This window comes from Salvia hispanica, chromosome 1 (assembly GCF_023119035.1).
Source record: "Salvia hispanica cultivar TCC Black 2014 chromosome 1, UniMelb_Shisp_WGS_1.0, whole genome shotgun sequence".
Taxonomy (NCBI): Eukaryota; Viridiplantae; Streptophyta; class Magnoliopsida; order Lamiales; family Lamiaceae; genus Salvia; species Salvia hispanica.
Genome location: NC_062965.1, coordinates 12,111,675 through 12,134,115, shown reverse-complemented (window position 1 = coordinate 12,134,115; position 22,441 = coordinate 12,111,675). Strand labels below are relative to the sequence as shown.

The 22,441-nt window shown below is 34.2% G+C and overlaps 2 protein-coding genes and 2 long non-coding RNA genes across 5 annotated transcripts; 1 reads left to right on the top strand and 3 right to left on the bottom strand.

Annotated features, from left to right (window-relative positions):
- Positions 1 to 2,222: 2,222 nt before the first annotated feature.
- Positions 2,223 to 3,138, bottom strand: LOC125201778. The gene is made up of 3 exons (XR_007172966.1): positions 2,877 to 3,138; positions 2,604 to 2,706; positions 2,223 to 2,517 (listed from the first exon to the last, which is right to left on the bottom strand). It is a non-coding gene; the product is annotated as an uncharacterized LOC125201778 (long non-coding RNA).
- LOC125201779 lies at positions 2,492 to 3,235 on the top strand. The gene is made up of 2 exons (XR_007172967.1): positions 2,492 to 2,628; positions 3,044 to 3,235. It is a non-coding gene; the product is annotated as an uncharacterized LOC125201779 (long non-coding RNA).
- A 923-nt stretch (positions 3,236 to 4,158) lies between these two features.
- Positions 4,159 to 7,344, bottom strand: LOC125202706 (phosphoinositide phosphatase SAC6-like). 2 transcript variants are annotated; one of them, XM_048101152.1, is made up of 19 exons: positions 7,194 to 7,344; positions 7,048 to 7,125; positions 6,837 to 6,964; positions 6,671 to 6,762; positions 6,545 to 6,602; positions 6,427 to 6,483; positions 6,315 to 6,348; positions 6,139 to 6,219; positions 5,951 to 6,057; positions 5,799 to 5,879; positions 5,649 to 5,726; positions 5,500 to 5,570; positions 5,291 to 5,389; positions 5,108 to 5,207; positions 4,923 to 5,031; positions 4,778 to 4,850; positions 4,545 to 4,710; positions 4,404 to 4,470; positions 4,159 to 4,334 (listed from the first exon to the last, which is right to left on the bottom strand). In XM_048101152.1, exons 1-19 carry the CDS (start codon positions 7,342 to 7,344, stop codon positions 4,198 to 4,200), a joined length of 1,767 nt encoding a protein of 588 aa, XP_047957109.1. In that variant the 3' UTR covers positions 4,159 to 4,197. The 2 variants fall into 2 exon arrangements, with proteins under 2 accessions (XP_047957109.1, XP_047957110.1); XM_048101153.1 differs by having other exon boundaries at positions 4,159 to 4,328.
- A 4,325-nt stretch (positions 7,345 to 11,669) lies between these two features.
- LOC125187142 (translation initiation factor IF-2-like) lies at positions 11,670 to 12,353 on the bottom strand. Its single transcript, XM_048083675.1, has one exon. It carries the CDS (start codon positions 12,351 to 12,353, stop codon positions 11,670 to 11,672), a length of 684 nt encoding a protein of 227 aa, XP_047939632.1.
- Positions 12,354 to 22,441: the final 10,088 nt, after the last annotated feature.

Here is a 22,441-nt window from a genome sequence, read left to right as displayed (position 1 = left end):
TCCCTTGGTGAAGATGAAAGATGCTTATAGTTAGTTATCAACACTACCATTTTACAAAAAATTATCAAGAATTTGAGTTTGAATACAAATCTTGGTATACCTGTGGTGATCACTCATGGTTTATTATGTATGTATGTTGTTAATGGTAAAATAATTAAATAAATACTATTGCTAAATGACTACAGACTACTTATATATAGACTTTAAATAATATTATGACATTCATGTAATAATACAATCTCCAAATACACACGGCACACCAAATAAAGATTTTGCCGATGTAGTTGATTGTATTAATAATAATCATTTTTCTGAAAAATATCGACGGCCTTATAACACAATTACGGAAAGAAGAATGGAAATTACAATTCGTAGATATGGAAAAAGTTGAGTAGAAATTTACAATTTTACTTTAGTTCTCCGTTTAAACCTTAATGTGAGGAATGAAATATTTATTCACACTTTCACAGTACAGTACTCTAAACTGTGGAGCTGTGTAGCTTTTGAAATCACTAATTAATTGAACTTAATTGGTAATAAATAAACACTCTCTTAAAAGCTTACTATTTTCAACTTTAACCGGAATTAACTGTAGTCTCTACTTCTTCTAAATTGAAAAAGTTGCAATACAGTTTAAAATTATCTTGTACTATGAGTCTATGACCCAAACCTCTGACCTAAACCTCTTACCTATTAGGTGAAAGAGAAATATTTTACCAATCAAATCATGTGAGTGACAGTCCTTGTGGAAAAAATTTCAATTTTATTGAAAATGAATTCTAAGTATTTATAGACACTAGTATTGTCACCCGTGCTATGCACGGGCTATATAATATTCACTGATTAAACATTTAATAAAATTAATAAACATAATAAACAATATCATTGCATTAACTTTAAAATTATAAAAAAATTAATGTTGATTAGAACACTTTAAAACACTATTATAGTACTTCTTCCGTCTCATAATAGACGTCACATCTTCCATTTTAGTTTAACCACTAAAAATGTCACATTTCATTTTTTCAAAAAAGTTCTATCGCACATTAATATAAATATACTACTCCATAACACACAAAACAATATCACTTAAAAACCCGTGTCATTTTTCGAATGTACCATTTATTATAGAACGAAGGGATAACTATATAATTACAATTACGTAGAATAATAACATTTCAACTACTAAATAATTCAAAAACAAACCACTATCAATTTGATTGTTATAAAAATGAGCAATAATTTGATTGTTATAAAAATGAGCAATAATTTGATTGTACAAATAAAATAATTGATTAATGTGAAAAAAGTTAAATGTATATAAAAAGAAATTTGAATATAAATACTAACAAAATAAATATAAACTATTTTATGTTAGCTCTTCCCTAAAATTTTGGTATAATTTTTATAATTATTTAATATTATAGATAAAAGATATACTTCATTCGTCTCACCTCAAGTGATTAATTTTTCATTTTGAGTTGTCCCACCACAAGTGATCAATTTCCTTCGTTAGCTAAAAACAAAACTCCAACCTTTTTTTATGTATATTATCCAATATATAATGGTACTTTATTTAATGAGAACCTATCTTGTTATGTATCTGACATTATATTTCTATAATACATACTAAACAATGTATCTTGTTATGTAACTTTAATTTTGCTGAGTAAAATTAAATTTTTTTAAAAAAATATACCAAAAACCTTGCTTGATAGTTGGCATACAATTTTTTACAATATGTTATGCATAATTTTCAATAAAATTTTATGTAAAAGAAATAGTAATACTATCAAAAATGTCAAAAGCTATGAAATGCTGTTAGGGCTTAATTGATATTGATGGGACATGCTTATTGTAAATTTAAACAAATGTAATTAAAAAAAATTAGAGAAATCGCAATTGGCAACAATTCCATCTGTTTTTTCCCCAACATCCTTTCTCTTTTCTAGAAATATTCTTTGAAATTAAAATAAAGCATAATATAAATTTAATTGCGTTGTGTGGCAATATATGTATATGTCGTATTATATGTAGAAAACATAAATTACTATTGCAATAATCTATCTCAACTCTTAATAAAATGTCCACATATAATTAAAATAATGACAAACTACTATTTCATTCGAATTATAATACTATGCTTTTAACAAAACCAAATAAAAGTTATGTAACTTATATATTAATCTTAACCAATCAAATATTCATATACACAGTCACAATCAATTCCAATAGTGTAATTACTTAAATAAATTAATAAAACGAACACACAAACTGAGAGTTGCTCAACCAAATTTATGGGCTCTATTAAAAATGAGAGCGGCTCAACCAACAACTAAATCAAATGGAGTAGTAATTACAAAGCCCAATATTGTTGTCCTATAATATTTTCACCACCTAGGGTTAAAATAGAAATGTCTAAGAATCTACCACCGCCTCTCCCTGCTTTCTCCTCAAATCAACCGCAGCCTCCATCTTCGGCTTGGTTTATGTCCTTATTAACTGATCATGTCCGACCTAAAGAAGGTAAAGAATGAAGACTCCATTAAAAATAGCGAATGAAGAAAAAGAAATTAGGAAAAAAGCAGTCGGAGTGGACTCACCGCCATTTCCGCTGTACATCATCAGGTTAATTTTTCTTCTTCTTCTTCCTCCTCTTCATACTTTGCCTCCTCTTTGTTGGATTTCTTTAGTGAATCTGCAAGTCTGGCCATATTTAATTATATAATTAGAATTAAAAGATTTTTCCAGATATTCAAATTTGATGACAAATCATGCTTCGACTTTGCACAAACTGCCCAATTCACTCCCTCCACCAACATTGAATTTTGGCAAAAATGAGAAATAGGAATATATGTAAAACGTGTTAATATTACCTATTTTCTTCTTCTTTACATTTTTCTTCTAGCTCCCATACATCTCAGCTCTCTCAGTTCATTCTTTGATGTGAGAATGTGTATTTATAGAGGGTTGAAATACGTCTCCGCTCTCTCAGTTTATTCTATTAACCAACATTTTATTTCAATTTCACTTGGATTCATAGGCAGCCCTTTGCAAAGATCTGCATCAAGACTGATTTGAAAACCTTTCACATCGATCAAGATGGAGGTGCACATGGATCAATACGCTTTTCACACCTTCCAAGATTTCAGCAAAAGTATTTAATGGTGTATTTGTGGCTGTTTTGTAACCATCAGTTTACACGTAATGTAAAAAAATATCTATATTTTTCCCGCCAAAGTATGCCACGTGTTGTTCTAAAAAACTGTGGCTTTATATATGTATCGATGCCTAACAAATTAAAGCATTTACCGTCTTAAGACCTATATGTAGCTTGGAATTATGCATGGCTAGGCTAAGGTAGACCTATAGAAGATGAATTATTAATTAGCAGAAAGTGGCATCAAATTCTATCTCTATAAATACTTAATAACATTGCAATTAAACATAACTCAATATTCTGAAAATCATGAAGGTGGGCAGCAAAATCATCCATGTTGTGATTGTTTGTGTGACGATGATGAGCATTGCGACGTGTCATGCTACGAGCCGTCATCTGTCATCAGGGCGGCACCTTCAAGGTATTGATCTCATCGGAATTATTACCGGAATTCTTGGGGGTATCCTGGGAGGAGGAAGAACACCATCCTCATCCTCACCACCTTCTAAATGAATCTATCACAGATTCTTTACTCTCTATGTATATTGTATACATAGAGGGAGGACTTGGATAAAATAAAACTTAATTCTATGAAATAATAATGTTGTGTCGTGTGATAATAATAGTCATCAGTCGGATAAGCAATCTGGTTGGATCAATGTAATTTTCTCTGATTTATAAGTATGCATGTGTGTTTATCATATTAATATAACTGTATTTGTTCTTGGTCGTAATTTATTCGTTTTACTCGTATATTTCTACGTATATTGTATATATATATGTTCGATTGATCTGGTTCGATCTAAAGATCAGACATTCTTACAAAGCTAGAAGGCTTAAAGATGTACTCCGCAAGAGATTCAAAGAATCAATTACAGAAGAAGAGACTTATTTCATGCATGGCAATCTCTATTTACTGAGACTCTCCATTCTGTAATGTGAATACATAACAAATACAATTGACACTTAATTAATGGCCTTTATATTAGATAGTGCATTTTATTACATCAAAATTAAGAGGGAAAATCATAAGTGAGTCAGAGCCTTGGTTGGTTGAGACGAGGACGATTGCAGAAGATGGGAGCGTTGGCCTTAACAAACATGGCCACAAGGTAACTCATGCTTCCCCACATGATGGAAATAAATATGTTCCAAGGATCATGCTCATCTACAACTGCATCAAACAGCTTTATTACAATCACAAAACCAAACAAGTATACTAGTATCATTTTCACATGCTAACCTCGAATAAGTGAAAGCATCGCGTAGAAAATCCCACTGAGTATCGCCGAAAAAGCCAATGGAAATGACTGCACAAAGAAGCTAACACATGAGATGAAAAAGAGTAAAAATGGTTGATTCATGGTGTTAGTAAGAGACTTACAGCAACAGCCTCAACGCTACGATTCCTCAACACCAGCCAACTAAAATGTCCGTGCAACAGATCAATTGCATCCTGCTTAGAACCGTCACAGAAGTTGTTGAGGTAGTAACGAACCAGAGCAGTCCAACCCTCTTTCACAGTACCACAAATCGTTCTCTTGCCAAATCTGATTATATTATTACATGGTTATGTTTCTAACAGTACTAGTTCAAGTACATGCCAAATTATTTCACCTCACAAAATCTCCTTTCAAAGCACGAGTGCCTGCATACTGAATGCTGATGTCGTCGCCGTGGTTAGCCCACACTACACAAATAATCTCAGATATAAGCATCAGAAACAAATATACAGCACACAGATATCATGTTAAACACTCACTATTTTTGAAGCATTCGTCCAACTTTGGATGCATTCTTATAGTTTCATCAATATGAAAAACGCCAACCCTTCGAATTTGGGATTCCAACGTTTTACGACCAATCATGCTCTGCACATACAACAATCGGTTAATGGTTTCACTCAATATTAAAAACATTCTAAATTTGAAGTATATTTTTATCCACCTGGGTGACATTAGTACGGTCCAAACAATCCACGCAATTAGTCCTAACAACTCCAATTTGTTTCTCAACCTTCTCCCTCTTATCATTCAATAAAAAATAGCTGAACAAAATCCAATTCAAGTGATAGACTCATTTATAAAACTTGAAAGCATAATTATATTTATGGAGTATAAGAAATGTTACCTGTTCTTATGGAGAAATATCTCGATTTGATAATATAGAATGGAAAGCCAATCAATGTATAATTCTCCGCAGATTTTATGAAAATCGAAATGCCTGTACCTGTGAAAAGTATTGTAATATTGTACAAGTAAATTAATATTCATCATAGACGCATAGAACTTAATAATTAGGCAAGGATGAGATTTTTAGAACAAATGCATCTTTCACACCTGACATTATCACTAGCAATATGTTGCATTGCGAAACCAAACAGCTCACATAGACGTCCCTCATCTCCATGCTATAAAATAAAATTGCATTGAAATTTTATTTAAATATGTAACTAAAAAACAATTTTTCAAAAGTCATAGAGACTTACCTTGTTGACAAGATTAACAGCTAAAACATTTCCATATTTCTTATTCAGATCATTAAAGTGTTTTTCTACCACATGAGGCTGCAGCAATGTTATGTTTTAATCAGCAGTAGTAAACTATGTGTTGGAATTCAGAATATAAATAAACCTCACTTCGAAATTCCAGATGAAGAACTTAGGTTTATAAGTCAAATCAACAATCTGATCCCAGATCAAAGGAATCGACCCTCGAACCTATAACAAGAACTCAACAAGTTAAGGATTTCTTCATTTCAAATGGATGATTGCATTCTCCAAAGAATTACCTGGATAAACGATGCAATGTTGCCATTCAGTTGCATGATTTGTTCTGTTTCTACGAAGTTCGCAACAAAACCATCAGAATCAGCTCCTCTTGTCCACATCCGAGTGCCTTCAGAAACATCCAAAATGAGAACTCATAGTATAGATCATATATTAGTTCAGTCCATTTTGCGATTCATTCCATATATACCAGTTCGTCTGTTGCATCTACGTCCAATTAACGAGACTTTGAGAATGTTCTCTCCGAGTGCATACTGAAAGCTCTTGAAACCTGATGACTAGTTAAGGCTTGTTGACTTCATATGCTATACACAAGTAGTAAGACACTATCCATCATCAAGATTACCGCGTAAAAAAAAAGGATATTGCCTTGCATAACAGGAAGCAAGTATGGATCAAGCTGCACAACCACCACTACTGATCAGGCACTACACTTTCCCCAATTGTTGTGGAAGGAGTGCTGAAAATATAAACTAACCTTGTTATCTACTAGAAATCCCGAAATGTAGCTATTCCATAGAAATCGAGGATCGGCCTGTGCAACAACCATTAACAGAGTACTACTTTAAAGAGCTAAAATTAAGGAAATTACTTACTTGTCTCCAAAGAGGAAGCAATTTGGATTCCTCACTCAAATCATGCAGTCTTTGAAGGCTGAAAATGAGATTAATGATTATTAACAAAATTTGGCTACATTTGAAGAAATTAACAGGTTTATTTACCTCAATGTTAAATTGACTTCGTAGGAGAAATAAAGACCAGGAGTGTTCTCTGCAATGTGTAGCAACTGCGAGAATTCACTCTCCATCCTTTTCTGCCCAAAATAGGCCAAACTCTGTTTTATTTCAGATTTCAAAAAAAAAAATTATTGAAGAATTATTACTATACGTGTTCTTCTGAGGCATGCTTGAGGGAGATATCGCAAGGGAAAATCTTCATTGACGAGATTCTGAAGATGGGTTTATCTACATAAGTTCCCGCGCTTTCGCGTCCAGTTATCACCAGCAAATAACTGCCTAAACAATTTGGGGGAAGAAATCAACAATTGATTGACCTAATTGAAATTGATCGAGATTAGATGTAGTAAAAATTGGGTTGCCTGCCAAGAGCTTCAGTGTCCCAACCACTCCGTAGATTGTCCAGATATTTGGGGAACTGATAATCTGCGGTAGCTCGTCTGCGCAGAGAGGGAATTAAGAATTCAGGTAATGAGAGGGAGAAAAATGAATTGGGAATTAGGTATACCGGTGAGAGAGAAGGAGGCGTTGTAGCGGCTGACGGCGAGAAATGGGGCGGAGGAGCCATCGGTGGGCTCGACGAGATATTGATCTGGAAATTCCCACAGTCGCATTCTGTTATACACCTTCTGCACCACGGGATCGCCCTTCTCCATCATTTTTGCAATTTTCAGAAACCAATCCAAAAACCGATCGACTTGTTCAGTGCGCTCTCCCAACAGTAATAACAGAAATATGACACAATTTTCGCGCCAAATTTGGTATGTACCGCCACGTCTTCAGATGACGTGGCGATTTTGTATATACATGTAATGAATTAATCTGCAATTTTAGCCTCATTTGAGAATCAACGTGTTTACTCTAATAAAAAAGAGAAGAATCACAAGACTCAATACTCCATTATACTACTACCTTCCTCAAGACATAGTTGGTTTAATGTCTTTATCTAATCATGAAACTCACAATCACAAATGAAAGTTCCCCTAAAGCCATTATCAAAATGTATGTAAAATGTTTTGTAGTTTAGATAAGATATCATTATAGTTTTAAAAGCTATAAGATTCAGTATAAAATCCATAAGTAAAATCTTATACTGTATTTGTCAACTTGCTAATAAACCAAAATTTATGACGGCTTTCCTTTATAAATTCTCAAATTTTATGTTGACTTCCTTAATTATTTGCTGATAATGTAATAAAACACAGAAATTTAATATCCGAGAATTAGATTACTGATTCACATCTCATTATAATACTACTATAACCGAACACAAATAGAGAATTATGGTTTATATTCCGAAACACAATTTCTTAGGTCGACCTTAGAAATTCTAACAAAATTATTTTATTTTTTGCTAAATATAATAACCCAGAGGCTTCATGCAGTAGCAGAAGTGAATAAATTGGACGTAAAAAATGTTGTATATATTGATAATAGAAGTAGTAATCAAGAAAGAAGAAGTGGGAATTGCATTACACTGACAAAATTTTCAATTTAGAAAATAGAAATGAAATTATAAGTAAAATTTGTTTGACATTACAATGTTCAGTTGGAGTCCGGTGGTGGCGGATTGATCAAGTCCGGCACGCGGTAGTTAGCCTCCTCTTCCTCGGCCTCCACGGCTGCTTGTGGTTGTGCATCATCCGTCAGCGAATTCCTCCTCCGCCCTAAACGCCGGGGGAGGATGGGCGCCGGTCCGGATGCTTCCGCATGTGCCCGAATACGGCCCTCGCGGAAGCAAACGCCTTATTACATACGGTGCAGTGGAACATTCTGCCACCCTCTCCGCCGCTGCCCTCTTCCTCCCAAGCGGGTTTCCGCCCACTCTCGCAGCTCCTCCACCTCCGTGGCCTCCGGGGAAGGCGGGCCCCCCGCTTCCACTTGGCGGCCAATGCTGGGGTGGTGGGGCGGGGTTAATAAAGCTAGTTCTGTGGTTGGCCGCCGTGGGGAAGGGATGCGGCCGCCTCGGCCTCGTGGGGGAGAAAGAGGCGTCGTTGTTGACTGATGAGTCTCGTTCTAAGCCTTGGTTGCTGGTCAGTATAACGTGCTTTATTGGATAATATCTGCAAAATAGTTGCTAAAGTGTGCAGGTTGAGGTACTAAATCAGGAGGAAAGGATCAGAAGGAATTGGCGTGAAAAAGCAGTAAAAAAGTGTGCAACTGGCCAGTATGAGCAGAAAAGGCGCAAACTGGCCAGGATGGATGCTACGGAACTGGACACGAGAAGGAAGATCTTGCTTGGAACAATCAACTACTAAAGAGGGGCAAAATTGTCATTTCGCATGAAGAGGCAGCCCTAGAAATTAGGGCAAGCCACCCTATAAATAGGAGTTGAACATAAGGAGGGAAAAAATTTATCATCACTTTTGACTTATCACTTTGAAATCACTTTTGAGAGAATAGCTCCATTAGCTCTAAGTTCCACTCTCTAAATCCAGCAGCCTGCCATGAAGATTCCGGCCACCAGCCGGCGGGGAGTCATCATGCTTGAATCATTCCAGCCGCCGTAGTCCAGTTCCAGTTTCAGAAGAAGCCATCAGCCATTTACATGCTTTCTTTTAATGCTTTCTTAGTTTAAGAACTTGTTTTACTTGCATTTGTCTCGAATTTCAGTAGTTAATATGTTTGAAGCATCTTATGGTTTGAATGTTTGAATGAAGTTAAGTATTTATGGTTTTATTTGAGTTTCAACTTTGTTATTGCTTTAAATCTCTCTAGTTAGCTAGATCTGATAGTTTTATGTTGATTTCTGTTGTTTAAGTGCTTGAATCTGCCTAGCTTTGTTAGATCTAGTTTTTCCTTAATGTTTACAAGTTTTAATATGGTTAAGTTTCTCAAAAATGCATGGAATTCGTTTCTGCTTGTTTCTGTCACCATGTCTTGTTGACCAGTATGCGTAAATCTCAGTTTTTCTTGCATTCGTTCTTGATTTCAAGTTAAATATTGCATTTACGAATTTTTGAGCTTGATCATTCATCAATGGAGTTTGTTAGATCTGGTTAGTTTAGCTTGGTGAAGAAGAAAATGTCACAATCAAAGATACGTTGCTTTAGTTACTTTTTTCTTTTGAACTTGCATTTTTTTCAGCTTTTCTGCAAACCCAGCAGTCAATCTGTCAGCATGTCCTTTGATTCTCTTTACCTTTTGTCTAGCCACTTTTAGTAAGTTTCGTCTAGTAGATTCTCATATGCATAACTAGGTGTCCAACTTTCACATTCACGTACACATCCAATAGCATTAAGCATTTAGTTACCTACTGGTCAGTATAGGTAGAGTCTCATTTTAATTTTACGCCTAGGTAGAACTCAACCCCAACAACGTGGTAGCTAACCAACCCTTCCAAAATGTCTTTGCAATTGCACTTCGCCTACATCCATCTCTGTGGGATCGACCCTTACTCCACTATACTAGCCAGTAGAAGTGGGTTGAGGTATTTTTATTGACAAGAGGTTTTAGGCACAGACCCAACGACACAGCTAGGTTTAGGTACCCTCCTGGCCAGTTGACACGCACACACACAGAGTCGCCGCTTTAAAATAAAACTTCTTCCTCGTCATTGGCCATGATCGGAGATGGGAGAGTGGAATGCGAAAGGTGTCGATGGTGGAGACATGTGAAGAGGTGGTGGAGATTGTGCCAAGGGTGGCGTTGGTTGGGATTAGTTGTTGTGAAGAGGCGCCTAAGATTTTAGTGAGAATCGCAACTTTTTGTGGGAATGGCTCTATTCATGTGAATATGTGGAATTCAAATTTATTATTTTTAATTAATATTGATGTAATTTCTTTGGAGTGTTTGAATGATGGAAAGTTGGAAACCCTATAGCTTTGCCTGACCTAATTTTTATTTATGACGTGATCAGTTCATTTTCTCGGACACTAATACGCAAAAAAATATCATGCCCTAGTATTTGAACATACAACTTAAAAATTTTCACCAATAGTGATACAATTATAAAGTCCTTCTTGGTATGACAGAATGGAACGAGGATGTAATAAATGATAGTGTACCAATTTTTTTTGGAATGACACTGAGTAGGAATCATTATTCAATTTCATTCTTCTGCATTCCATCATTGTTAGTAAGGGCCTAAGAGATTTTGCATTGGAGTTGCTAGGGGCTAAGGTTGAGGGCATTTAAAACTAGTCAAAAATGCGATGATGAAGGGGAATTTTGGATATGAATTTATGGCAACGGTAGGGTTTGACTTGCGTTCAAATCCAGATCATCAACTTTCAAGCCCGGTTTTCTGGTGATGGCAATGGTGAAAGCTTATGGATTTACTCCATGAGAATATGCTTCAATTTGCCTCTGGTGTCGTACCGTTTCATAGAGTTTGTGGTGAATTAAGGTTGTAATTATACGCATATTTGTCCCAAAAAGATCTAAAACCAAGTTTTTAGGCAGATATACTGGATTTAGGTTGCAGAGCAATACTATTACGATTATTTATACGTAAAATGTTTAAGATAAGGAACACAAAATGTTTCTTAGATTGCTTAATATGATGAATCAAACTGACCTTTTTTAATAATTAAATCAATTACATCAATTTTACCATTGATCAGAAGTAAATTATTTTTCAGTACTTTGTAAGGAAACTGAGCAGAATTATTTACATGTCAAAAATTCTAAAATACTGTAATACTATTAATTCATAGATGCAAAATAAAATTAGTGAATGCAGTGGCGAAATTGATCAACATTGGACGTAAAAAAAATGTTGTATTGATAAAACTCGATGTAACACACGCAATACAATCTCAGTAGATAAAATGTTCTTCTTCCAGCAAGACTCAACAACAAGGACCAAGACTATCTGTTTGCAAACCAAACAACATCTCGATCAAACAACAACAACAAACAACAACAAAACACAACAATAATATCAGTACCAATCAAACCACAATTCATCAAACAAACTCAAAAAAAAAAAAAAAAAAAAAAAAAAAAAACATAACAAGGTAGAAGAACTCAAACACCATCTTCAGTTGGAATCCTCCGGCGGCGGCTGGTTCAAGTCCGGAACCCTAAAGTTCCCCTCCTCCTCTCCCGCATCCTCCGCCGCTGCTTCCTCATCGCCGGCCATATGGAGGTCGGCAAACTCTTCTTCCGCCCTAAAAGTCGGAGGCGGGTGAACTCCTTTCCATCCCCGGTCGGGGTGGGACCGCATATGCCCAAACAGGGCTTTCGTAGAGCTAAAGCCCTTGTTACAGACACTACAGTAATGGTATCCGTCACCAGCTCCATCTGGGTTCCTTGCACCACCGCCGGCCCCGCCATCACGGTTCCTCTTCCTGGCCGCCAAGCCACCTCCGATTCGGATGCCCCCGCCTCCACTGCCGCTCCCACCACCGCCGCCGCCTACGGGGATTGCATGAGCGCCGAAGCCTCTACTTCCTCCGAGGCCATGGCTCGAGCCAGGGTACGGCCACTGCTGGGGCGGAGGCGGGGGCGGGGCCCGGTAGGCGCCGAAGGCGGTTCGGCCGGGGGCGCCCATGGTGGGAGGAGTGCGGGGCGGGGTCTGAGTAAAGAGGGGCAGTTCGACGGGATTCTGCGGAGGAGAGCCGCGGCTGCGTGGGTTGGCGGGGCGGGGGCTCCCCTCGACGGGGGGAGGGATGGGGTTGGAGGAAGAACTCTCGCTAGCGGGAGTATCATTGTTGTTGGTCATGATTATTGGTTGATTTAGTGTTTTATAATTGGAATGCGGTGGGAAGGTGTGATCGGAGATAAAGTGAGGGGAGGAAATGGGGGAGGATTTATAGGCAGCGGAGAGGTGGCGTTGCTTCACTTTGAAGAGGCGCGAAAATTGATTTCAGAGCATCGCACCTTTTCGGATCCGTTGCATGGAGGCAGTTATTTTTTTTTTAACTGCTGTAATTTTTTTTGCGAATAAACTGTTTTTGGAAAATTATTTGTATTATTTTGATATGAGAGAGAAAATCCAAATCGTTTAAAAGAGAAATAGGAAATTAAATAATGTGGAAACGATTTTTTTACGTAAAGTTTAGTGGAATAACAAAATAAATAAAATAGTAAAGTCATTCGTGATAATAAGAGAAATAAAATGATATTCGACCTTCAAATAATAATTTTTTTTTATTTTTTTATTAATCCCATAACTTTTAAAACTAGTACTTATACAAACTCATAGTTTAAAAAATAATTGTTATATGATCAAAATTGAAACTAATTTAATCAAAATATGATAATAAAACAATAATTTATATTTTGAGATTTTTTTTATATTTTGACTGTTAACTAAAAATACATATGTATATCCAAAATGGCATGTTTTTTTATCATATAGTAATATTACATCATGTAACAGTTGCGAAAATTTGAAAAATTGCAATGTTATAATCTAGTTGAATAAACATTTCTGATTGAAACTGGCTTTTTTCAAAATTAATCAGCACATTTCTTATTTACAGGTTGGTGCTTTGTTATGTTAGTATATTCTATTTTGGGATTGCATGCATGACTATCGACGACTTCTTCTATTTTGACGTTTAAGTGAGAGGTTTCAATATCCCCTGCAATTCGAGTGAAGACCGAGGGCTAATAGTGAGTTTGTTGTGAAGTTTAGAGAAGAATCGAAAGAAAGTGGCTTCATGAGGGTTGGACTGGTAACCCGTTAAAATTAGGTTATCATTTCTCACTTTTATATGTTGCATTAATGTGTAATCTTGTCGTTAATGTGTTGTTATCGCGATCGTGTCGTGTTATTACGAATCAGATGTATCGCTAACAGTTAATATAGTTTGTGGATCGTGTTCAGTTAATGTAGCAGGTCGGGTTATATTTGAGCTTAAAATTTTCTTAGCAAGTACTCATGTTCAAGTTTGACCTTAATAAATTACTATTCTGGTGGACCTGTTAATAACTCAATCTGCACGATTTGTCAGCCCTAAGCATAAGTATACGATTGGCCAGCTATGCGAGTCTTTGTTAATTTCACGACTGTGATTTAGAAAATTAGATCGATAGACCGTTAGTGTCGCCCACAATCATAAGTCACAACACCAACATATTTGAACCTAATTAGTAATTTGAGAGGCCGATTAATTGCAAGAGAAATATTGCTCCGTATTTCTAGATTGACCACATAATTTCATTACCATACTTGTCCTTATATCAATTTACTTTTAGAATGTTACTCACAAAAGGTATAAAAATAATGTACGTCTTGCTGTTGAACTGTTTAATGGGCCACAGTCAAATTTAATTAAGGATTGTGTATTGTGTATTGTGAATTCTGAGTTAATTTTAATTGTGTTTTTATGAAATTATTATCAATATTAATAGCATAATAAATTAATAATAGTCTAATATTGAGAGTATATTATCAGAGAAGGTACAGTATCTGAAGATTCTTCACATAATTAAATGTACTGCATTAATTCCAACATGTACCCGTTGGTACTTTTTGTATTCGTATATACTTCTAGTATTGATTTTTACTGAACCAAGTGTATTAAATTAAATACTACTACTAGTCTACTACTATTTAATCACTAAATTGTATTCCACATATAAATATAGAGCACTTGATAAAAGAAGGATATTCTTGACTGGTTTATCTTTATATAAAAAGAAATGACACTTTCTTTTATTAATTTTTTTTTTTGTTTAGACTGTAAAAACATTTTTTTTCCATTTTATTTTGATAAAATTTCATGATTGATGTGAAATTCAAATGGTATCCTTTAATTTATATTTTGAATTTGAATTTTATGAACTAGATCTCATGAAAAATCAATATGGGATTCAAATTGTGTTAATTGACTTAACTAGTGGAGAAAGTAAAATAGGAAATAGAATAAAGTAGAGAGGTGAAGAGGAAATAAAGTAAAAGAGATTTATTTATTTTTTTTACTAAAAAGGAAATGATTTAATATAGTGAGAAAACTAAATAGAAATACTATGACTCAACTACAATAATTTAAAGAAATTTATCTATTTTGGATGTTGAATAGAAATATTTTTCCCTATTAGAGATTATCATGAAGGGTTTTAAGAACGTTTATAAAACAGTAAATTTGGGTTGCAAAGTAGTTAGGGGGATCAGACTAGCATAAAAGTCAACAGCTCCTACGGTGGCAATACTGCGTCGTTTTGGGCACTTTGAATTCTTTTCTAAACAGTTTTCTTGATTCAAACAAATAAAACAATTTTATATACGTTTAAAACAACTATCCTATAATAAATTGCAACAATTGATTAGCTGCCAAAGTGAAATTTTGAGATGAATGGTATTATAAAACGCAAAATATAAAACTTAATCCTAATAAAAATATATAATTGACTTGGAAAACAATATTTTCGCTTGAATTAGTCAAAATTAGAAATAAAGTCAATTATTTTTATTAGTTGAAAATTTGAAAATTTGCAATTTTATATTCTAGTTGAATAAACATTTCTAATTGAAACTGGAATTTTTCACATTTAATCAACACATTTCTTTTTTCCTGGTTGGTGTAGTGTTATGTCATATTCTATTCTATCTTGGGATTGCATGCATGTTTATCGACGACTTCTTCTATTTTGACGTTTAAGTGAGAGATTTCAATATCCCCTACAATTCGAGTGAAGACCGAGGGCTAATAGTGAATTTGTTGCGAAGTTTAGAGAAGAATCGAAAGAAAGTGGCTTCGTGAGGGCATCTGCAATTTGGTCGAAAGAGGGACATGACAAAGATCCTTTAATTTGGCTTGAACCTTGTAGCGAACAAAATGTATATCGAATTCAATATGCTTGGAGCGGCGTGAAGAAATGGGTTGTTGGCTAAAGCAATGGTGCTGATACTATCTACCCACACAATCAGAGTGCGAGAGGATGAGATTCTGAATTTGAAGAGGTGAAAAGTTACCCAAGTGACTTCACAGACAGTCTGAGCAAGACTTCGGTATTCAGCCTCAGTGTTGCTTCGAGAGACAACTAGTTGTTTTTTGGAACACCAAGATATCAAGTTCTTACCAAGTTGAATTGTTATATAGTCTACTGGTTAATAACTCAATCTGCACAATTTGTGAGCCCTAAACGCAGTGTAAGTTGGTGGCCATGCAAGTTTTTGTCAACTTCATGATTATGATTGAAGGTGGATTATTATTGTCATGCTTATAAAGTACTCACTCTGTCCACCAATAATCGTCACAGATTATATTACGCAATACATTAGGACACTTAAAAAATTGTTATAATAGGTCAAACACCTATTGTGACATTTTAAGTATCACAATAAGTGGCAGACAGAGCTGACAATTTTTAAAACAATACGGAAATGCACAATATAAATGGGTTAGTGTCAAGTCTTATCGTGTTCGTGTCCTTATCTAGTCGACCTAATGTGATAATTTCAGGTTGAGTTCGGGTTGGACCGGGTAACCTGTTAAAATTAGGTTATCATTTCTCACTTTTATATGTTGCATTAATATGTTATCTTGTCGTTAATGTGTTGTTATCGGCTTATCGCGATCGTGTCGTGTTATTACGAATCGGATGTATGCTAACAGTTAATATAGTTTGTGGATCGTGTTCAGTTAATGTAGCAGGTCGGGTTATATTTGAGCTTAAAATTTTCTTAGCAAGTACTCATGTTCAAGTTTGACCTTAATAAATTACTATTCTGGTGGACCTGTTAATAACTCAATTTGCACGATTTGTCAGCCATGCGAGTTTTTGTCAACTTCACGACTGTGATTCAGAAAATTAGATTCATAGACCGTTAGAGTTGCCCAGAATCATAAGTCACAACACCAACATATTTGAACCTAATTAGTAATTTGAGAGGCCGATTAATTGCAACTTGCAAGAGAAATATTGCTCCGTATTTCTAGATTGACCACATAATTTCATTACCATACTTGTCCTTGTATCAATTTACTTTTAGAATGTTACTCACAAAAGGTTCAAATAATGTTACGTCTTGCTGTTGAACTGTTTAATGGGCCACAGTCAAAATTAATTGAGGATTGTGTATTGTGAATTCTGAGTTAATTTTAAATGTGTTTTTATGAAATGTTTATCAATATTAATAGCATAATAAATTAATAATAGTCTAATATTGAGAATATATATTAGAAAAGGTACAGTATCTAAAGATTCTTCACATAATTAAATGTACTGCATTTATTCCAACATGTACCCGTTGGTACTTTTGTATTCGTATATACTGGTGGTATTGATTTTTACTGAACCAAGTGTATTAAATTGAATACTACTACTATTTTAATCACTAAATTATATTCCACATATAAATAAATATAGAGCACTTGATAAAAGAAGGATATTTATTCTTGACTGGTTTATCTTTATATAAAAAGAAATGACACTTTTCTTTTATTAATTTTTTTGTTTAGACTGTATAAAACATTTTCTTCCCATTTTATTTTGATAAAATCTCATGATTAATGTAATTAATTCAAATGGCATCCTTTAATTTATATTTTGAATTTAAATTTTATGAACTAGATCTCATGAAAAATCAATATGGGATCAAATTGTGTTAATTGACTTAAGTGGAGATAAAGTAAAATAGGAAATAGAATAAAGTAGAGAGATGAAGAGAAAATAAAGTAGGAGAAGAGATTTATTGTGTTTTTTACTAAAATAGAAATAATTCAAATATAGTGAGAAAGCTAAAAAAGAAATACTATGAATCAACTACAATAAAGAAATTATATATTTTGGGTGTTGAATAGAATGTGTATAAAACAATAAATTTGGGTTGCAATGTAGTGAACGGAGTGGGATCCTCTGGTGGTAATACTGTGTCGTTTAGAGCACGTTTAATTCTTTTCAGAACAGTTTTCTTAATAACAATTTTATATACGTTTAAAACAACCATACTATAATAAGTTGCAATAATTGATTAGCTGCCAAAGTAAAATTATGAAATGAATGGTATACTATTATTAAACGCAAAATATAAAACTTTAATCCTAACAAAAATAATTGACTTAGAAAACAATATTTTCGCTTGAATTAGTCAAAATTAGAAATAATTTGTAAATAAAGTTTAATAATAATTTCCAACATTATTTTTATATAGCTAATGATAAGGCTAATTTCATGCATCGGTAATGTGCAAAAAAATGTTATAATTTGTTGGGTCTAACACGTTTCCTAAGCCAGGTGTGTGAAGAAAATCGCTAGATCAAGGAAGTAATGAAGGAGATGGTCTAGCGGGAGAATGGAACGAAATGAGCAGGGTTTACGAGGAAATTGGCGTGATAAAGGAAGTCTACAGCTGAGGGCAACAAAGTCATTATCTATACCTCGCTGGGCCCACTAAAACGCCTATAAATAGAGAAGAGCATGCAACGCAAGACACACAGTTTTTTACTCTTCTTAGCTCGTACATTTTCACACACTTGGGGATGGTCCTGGGGTAATTGTGATCGGGAGGGTACTTTCTGAAAGATTTTCGTGCTTGGCAACACCGTCCTAGTGAGGGCGAAGATACAATTACTTTTAATTTCAGTGGTTTTTGCTAGTTTCCACCGTCGAACTTCACTTTTGGGAGTCAACTTTGATGTTGATAATGTTTACTGTTTTACCGTTCATGGATCTGCGTTGAGTTGTTTCATTTCAAGTTATTTTGCATAGATCTCTCTGCTGTTAGTGTAATTCTTCAATTGCTATGTTGATTTCTGTTTATTTCGTTGTTAAGGTGTTTGATGTGGAATTTGGTGACAGATCTGTGGTTGTTTGAGTATTCGGAGTTCTTATTTGTAAAATCTGACGTGATGGAGAGTTTCTTCTGTTTGGAGTTCATGTCGGACGCTTGGATCCGGAGTGGATTTAGCGTCTGAGGTTGGATTTGGCGTGTGGAAAGACAAGCTAATCATGAATTTAAAAATTAAATGTACGACAATTTTTATAAACCCCTACACATATATAGGGGTGGGAAAACGGTTCTCGATTCTCGGTTCTTGGTTAACCGAGAACTGAACTATATTTTTTCGGTTATCGGTTAATCGAGAACGGAAAAAAATAAGGTTAAAGTTTGGTCTCAGTTAGTGGGTTTAGGATTTGGACGGTTCTCAGTTCTAATCGAGAACCGAAAGGTTAGAACCGAAGAACCGATTAGTAGATTTAATTTTGAATTTTTATAGATTCACTTTAATTTTATAAACCCTACACCTTTAAGTTTAAAAAAACAATGTTGTGATAGAAACCAAACTCTATGTCCTTATAATTTGTCAGCATTTCAAACAAGAGAAAACACAGATCATCTCTCTGATTCAATAACCAATCTCATGACAGCTACTTTGTTTATTAAATTTGAAACTTTAATATATTAGATAAATATAGAGCATTAGCAAATACTCCCTCTGTCCCTTTAAATATGCAACGTTTGCTTTTGCGCAATTGTTTTGGAAATATTATATTAAATAATTAATGTGGTGAAAAAATAAAGTAAGAGAGAGATTAATGTAGAGGAGAGTCTCATTTACATTATTCTCTTTTTTACTTTATATTTTCTTCACTTTAATTATTTTTTTATCATTTTTTCAAAACATGCGTGAAAAAGCAAACGTTTCATATTTAATGGGACAGATGAAGTAACTTATGAATCCCATACTGATATAGATGAAAAAAATTACCAAGTGTTTACAATGAAGTCAATTCAAATAACTCGTGAGCTCTCTCATCTAAATTCTCGTAGCACACCGGCACCGGTGCTCTCTCCCACGCCGACAACGGCGAGGCTGCTGCTTTCTCCTTGCAGCGATGCTCTCTCTGACTATGCAATAAGAGGTTGTTGTTCTCTCTCATGCCGGCGACGACGAGGCTGTAGTCTAACTCACCACATCGCTATTCTCTCCTTTAGTTCCTTCGGTGGGACCGAAGAACCGTCGATTAGGACCGATCGGTTCCTCAAGGAACCGAACCGACTAAAGGTTCAGTTACGGTTCTTGCATGTATGGAAAAAAGGGAGTCGGTTAACCGACTAATCGGTTCGATTCTAACCGAACCGACCGTTTCCCCACCCCTATATAGGGAGGTGATCCAAACAAGAATGTATCTAAATCCAGAAATGCAGCTTAAATCTTGGTCCTATTATTATGTGATCTAATGGTCAATAATTGACCAAAAACACGGAAAGTCATTATTAATCAGTTTTATGTCATTATACAAAATCTAGGTTTGATGTTAATTTTAGTTCATTTTAGGTCATCCATTATTACAAATGACCTAAAATGACCTAAATATGTCATACGTATGATTTTTTTTCTGCGTTTTTGTATTAAGATTTATACATATCGTGTTTTTTAAGAATAACTATAAATTCAAAAAATAACAAATTAAAATTATAGTTGCCCTGTTTTTATCAAACATATAATACCTTTGTCACAATTAAGTTGAGTTGTATTCCTTTTAGGATGTCCCAACTAAATTGAATCATTTTTTTTAACAAAAAATAAAGCATCCAATCTGTATTTTTTTATTCCATAATTTATTTTACTTTTTCTTTACTTATCTTACTTTTATTCTTCTATCTTACTTTTCACACAATTTCTTAATCTTTGTGTCCAAAAGTTAACTTAACTTAGTTGAGACAGAGGAAATACTCCATATGATTATATAAGACAATTATCATATATTATTGCAACTTACTCCGTATTATAGGATAGTTGCTTTTATTTCATACATAGAATTTTTATATTTTTTTTAATAAAGAAAACAGTTTTGAAAATTGTAAAACAGTTTAGTGTACTACTTTTTTAGAATAAAGAAAACTTTTTGAAAAGAAGTAAAATTTCCAAAAACGATGCAGTATTGCCACAATAGAAGCTGCTGCATGTGCTTTTATGCCCAGTATAGCTGCAGAGGGTAGGATCCTGGGATGGGATCCCCTGCAGTGGAGGAGTGCTCTCTCTCACATCCCATTATTTTATAAAAAATGAGTTATAAAATTAGCCCTATGTATGATTAATCGAACGCTGAAGGTACTCATGTTTTAAAAAATTGCACCAGACGCATCTACGTATGTATATAATATCATTTGAAGTCCCTTTTCATTATTTACGATCTTTCATGCCCTTCTCACCCTCCTTTTTTTCCAAAATGCCACTAAGGACATTTTCGTCTTTCCAGTATTTCATCATTACATTTCATTAATATAAACAAATTTGAATTTTAAGAATGATGTAAAATAAATTATAAGTACTAAAAATTATAATACACATATTATCATTGAATGTATTAATGGTAATTGAATATATTTTATTCTCCAATTATTTTTCTTAAGAAATACTAATAAAGATTAAAGTAAACTACTAATATATTATAAATTATTTTCCCCACTCTTTTAAAACTAATTTATACTAGGAATATGTGAAATAATGGAAAGACACTTATGCCCTTGGAGTGGCATTTTGGAAATAAATTGATGATGAGAAGGGCATGAAAGACCGTGAATAGTGAAAAAGGACTTCAAATGATATTATACTCAGAGGCGTTTGGTGCATTTTGAAACATGAGTACCTCCAACATTTGATTAACTATATATAAAGGCTAATCTTGTAGTTCACTCTTTTATAAATAAAAAAATACGTCCACTATTTAAAGATCCTTTCGATTTATAAAATCATTACTTTATTCCATTTTTAGCATGTGGAACCCACATTCCATTAACTTTTTACGCTCATAATCTAATACAAAATTAATACTTTAAATGAGCCCTACATTCTACTCACTTTCTTTCTTTACTCTTCTTCATAAAGTCAAACAATTTCTTAAAATTCGTACTGAGTCAAAGGGCTCTTTCAATGGTGGACGAAAGGAGTAATTTTATTTATAATTAAAATATTAGGGTGTCAGGAACAACACCCATTCTCATGTCGTGCACTCCTCCACAACATGGGATCCCATTCTAGGATCCCCTCTTTGAACGTTTGATAAAAAAGTTACTTCCTCCGTCCATAAAAAATAATCATATTTTTGGGTCGCATGAGTTTTAATGAGAAATTGGTAAAATAAGAGAGATATGAAGAAAAAGTAGGTAAAGTAAGAGAAATAGTAGAAAAAATGGGAAAAGTATGAGATAGAAACTTCCATTTTTAGGAATAAGATTACTATTTTTTATGGGCATCTCAAAATGGCAAAATGGAGAATATTTTTCATGGATAGAGTAAGTATTATACTACTCCCTCCGTCCCCGATTAAGAGTCACACTTTGACCGGCCACGAGTTTTAAGAAATGTGAAAAAAAGTTAGTTGAAAAAGTTAGTGGAATGTGGAAACCACTTTTTTATATGGTTTTATAATAAAATGTGAGTGAAGTGAGTTAGTGGAAAGTGGGACCTACTTACCATTTATGGTAAAAATGAAGTGTGACTCTTAATTGTGGACGAACCGAAATGAAAAAGTGACTCTTAATCAGGGACGAAGGGAGTAGTACTTAATTAAAATGACAATTATCTTTCTTTTTATTCCAACATGTACGCATTGGTCGTATATTTGTGATTTCATTCTCAAATTGTACTCCGATCCATCTATCCTATATAAATATGTTTACTTTTTATTTTTATCTGTACCACAAAAATATGTGCATTCCATTTTTGAAAAGTTGTCCTAATTTAATACCCCTTATATGGGCCTGAGCCGGCCCAATTAACAACTCTATCCACTACCATTCTCTCATCTCTCTTGCTATACCACTTTTATCTTAATTTTTGTACAATATTAATTGTCCATATTTTTAAAGACGGATGAAGTATTTAATCTCAACTGGTTTATTTTATTATT

Excerpts from the sequence above, each read along its gene's own strand:
- LOC125202706 (XM_048101152.1), bottom strand. The coding sequence starts at position 7,344 with ATGATGGAGAAGGGCGATCCCGTGGTGCAGAAGGTGTATAACAGAATG. Across the intron at positions 5,571-5,648 it reads CTGTTAATCTTGTCAACAAG|CATGGAGATGAGGGACGTCT; the intron begins GTAAGTCTCTAT and ends TTTATTTTATAG. Across the intron at positions 5,390-5,499 it reads ATTGCTAGTGATAATGTCAG|GTACAGGCATTTCGATTTTC; the intron begins GTGTGAAAGATG and ends TACTTTTCACAG.
- LOC125187142 (XM_048083675.1), bottom strand. The coding sequence starts at position 12,353 with ATGACCAACAACAATGATACTCCCGCTAGCGAGAGTTCTTCCTCCAAC.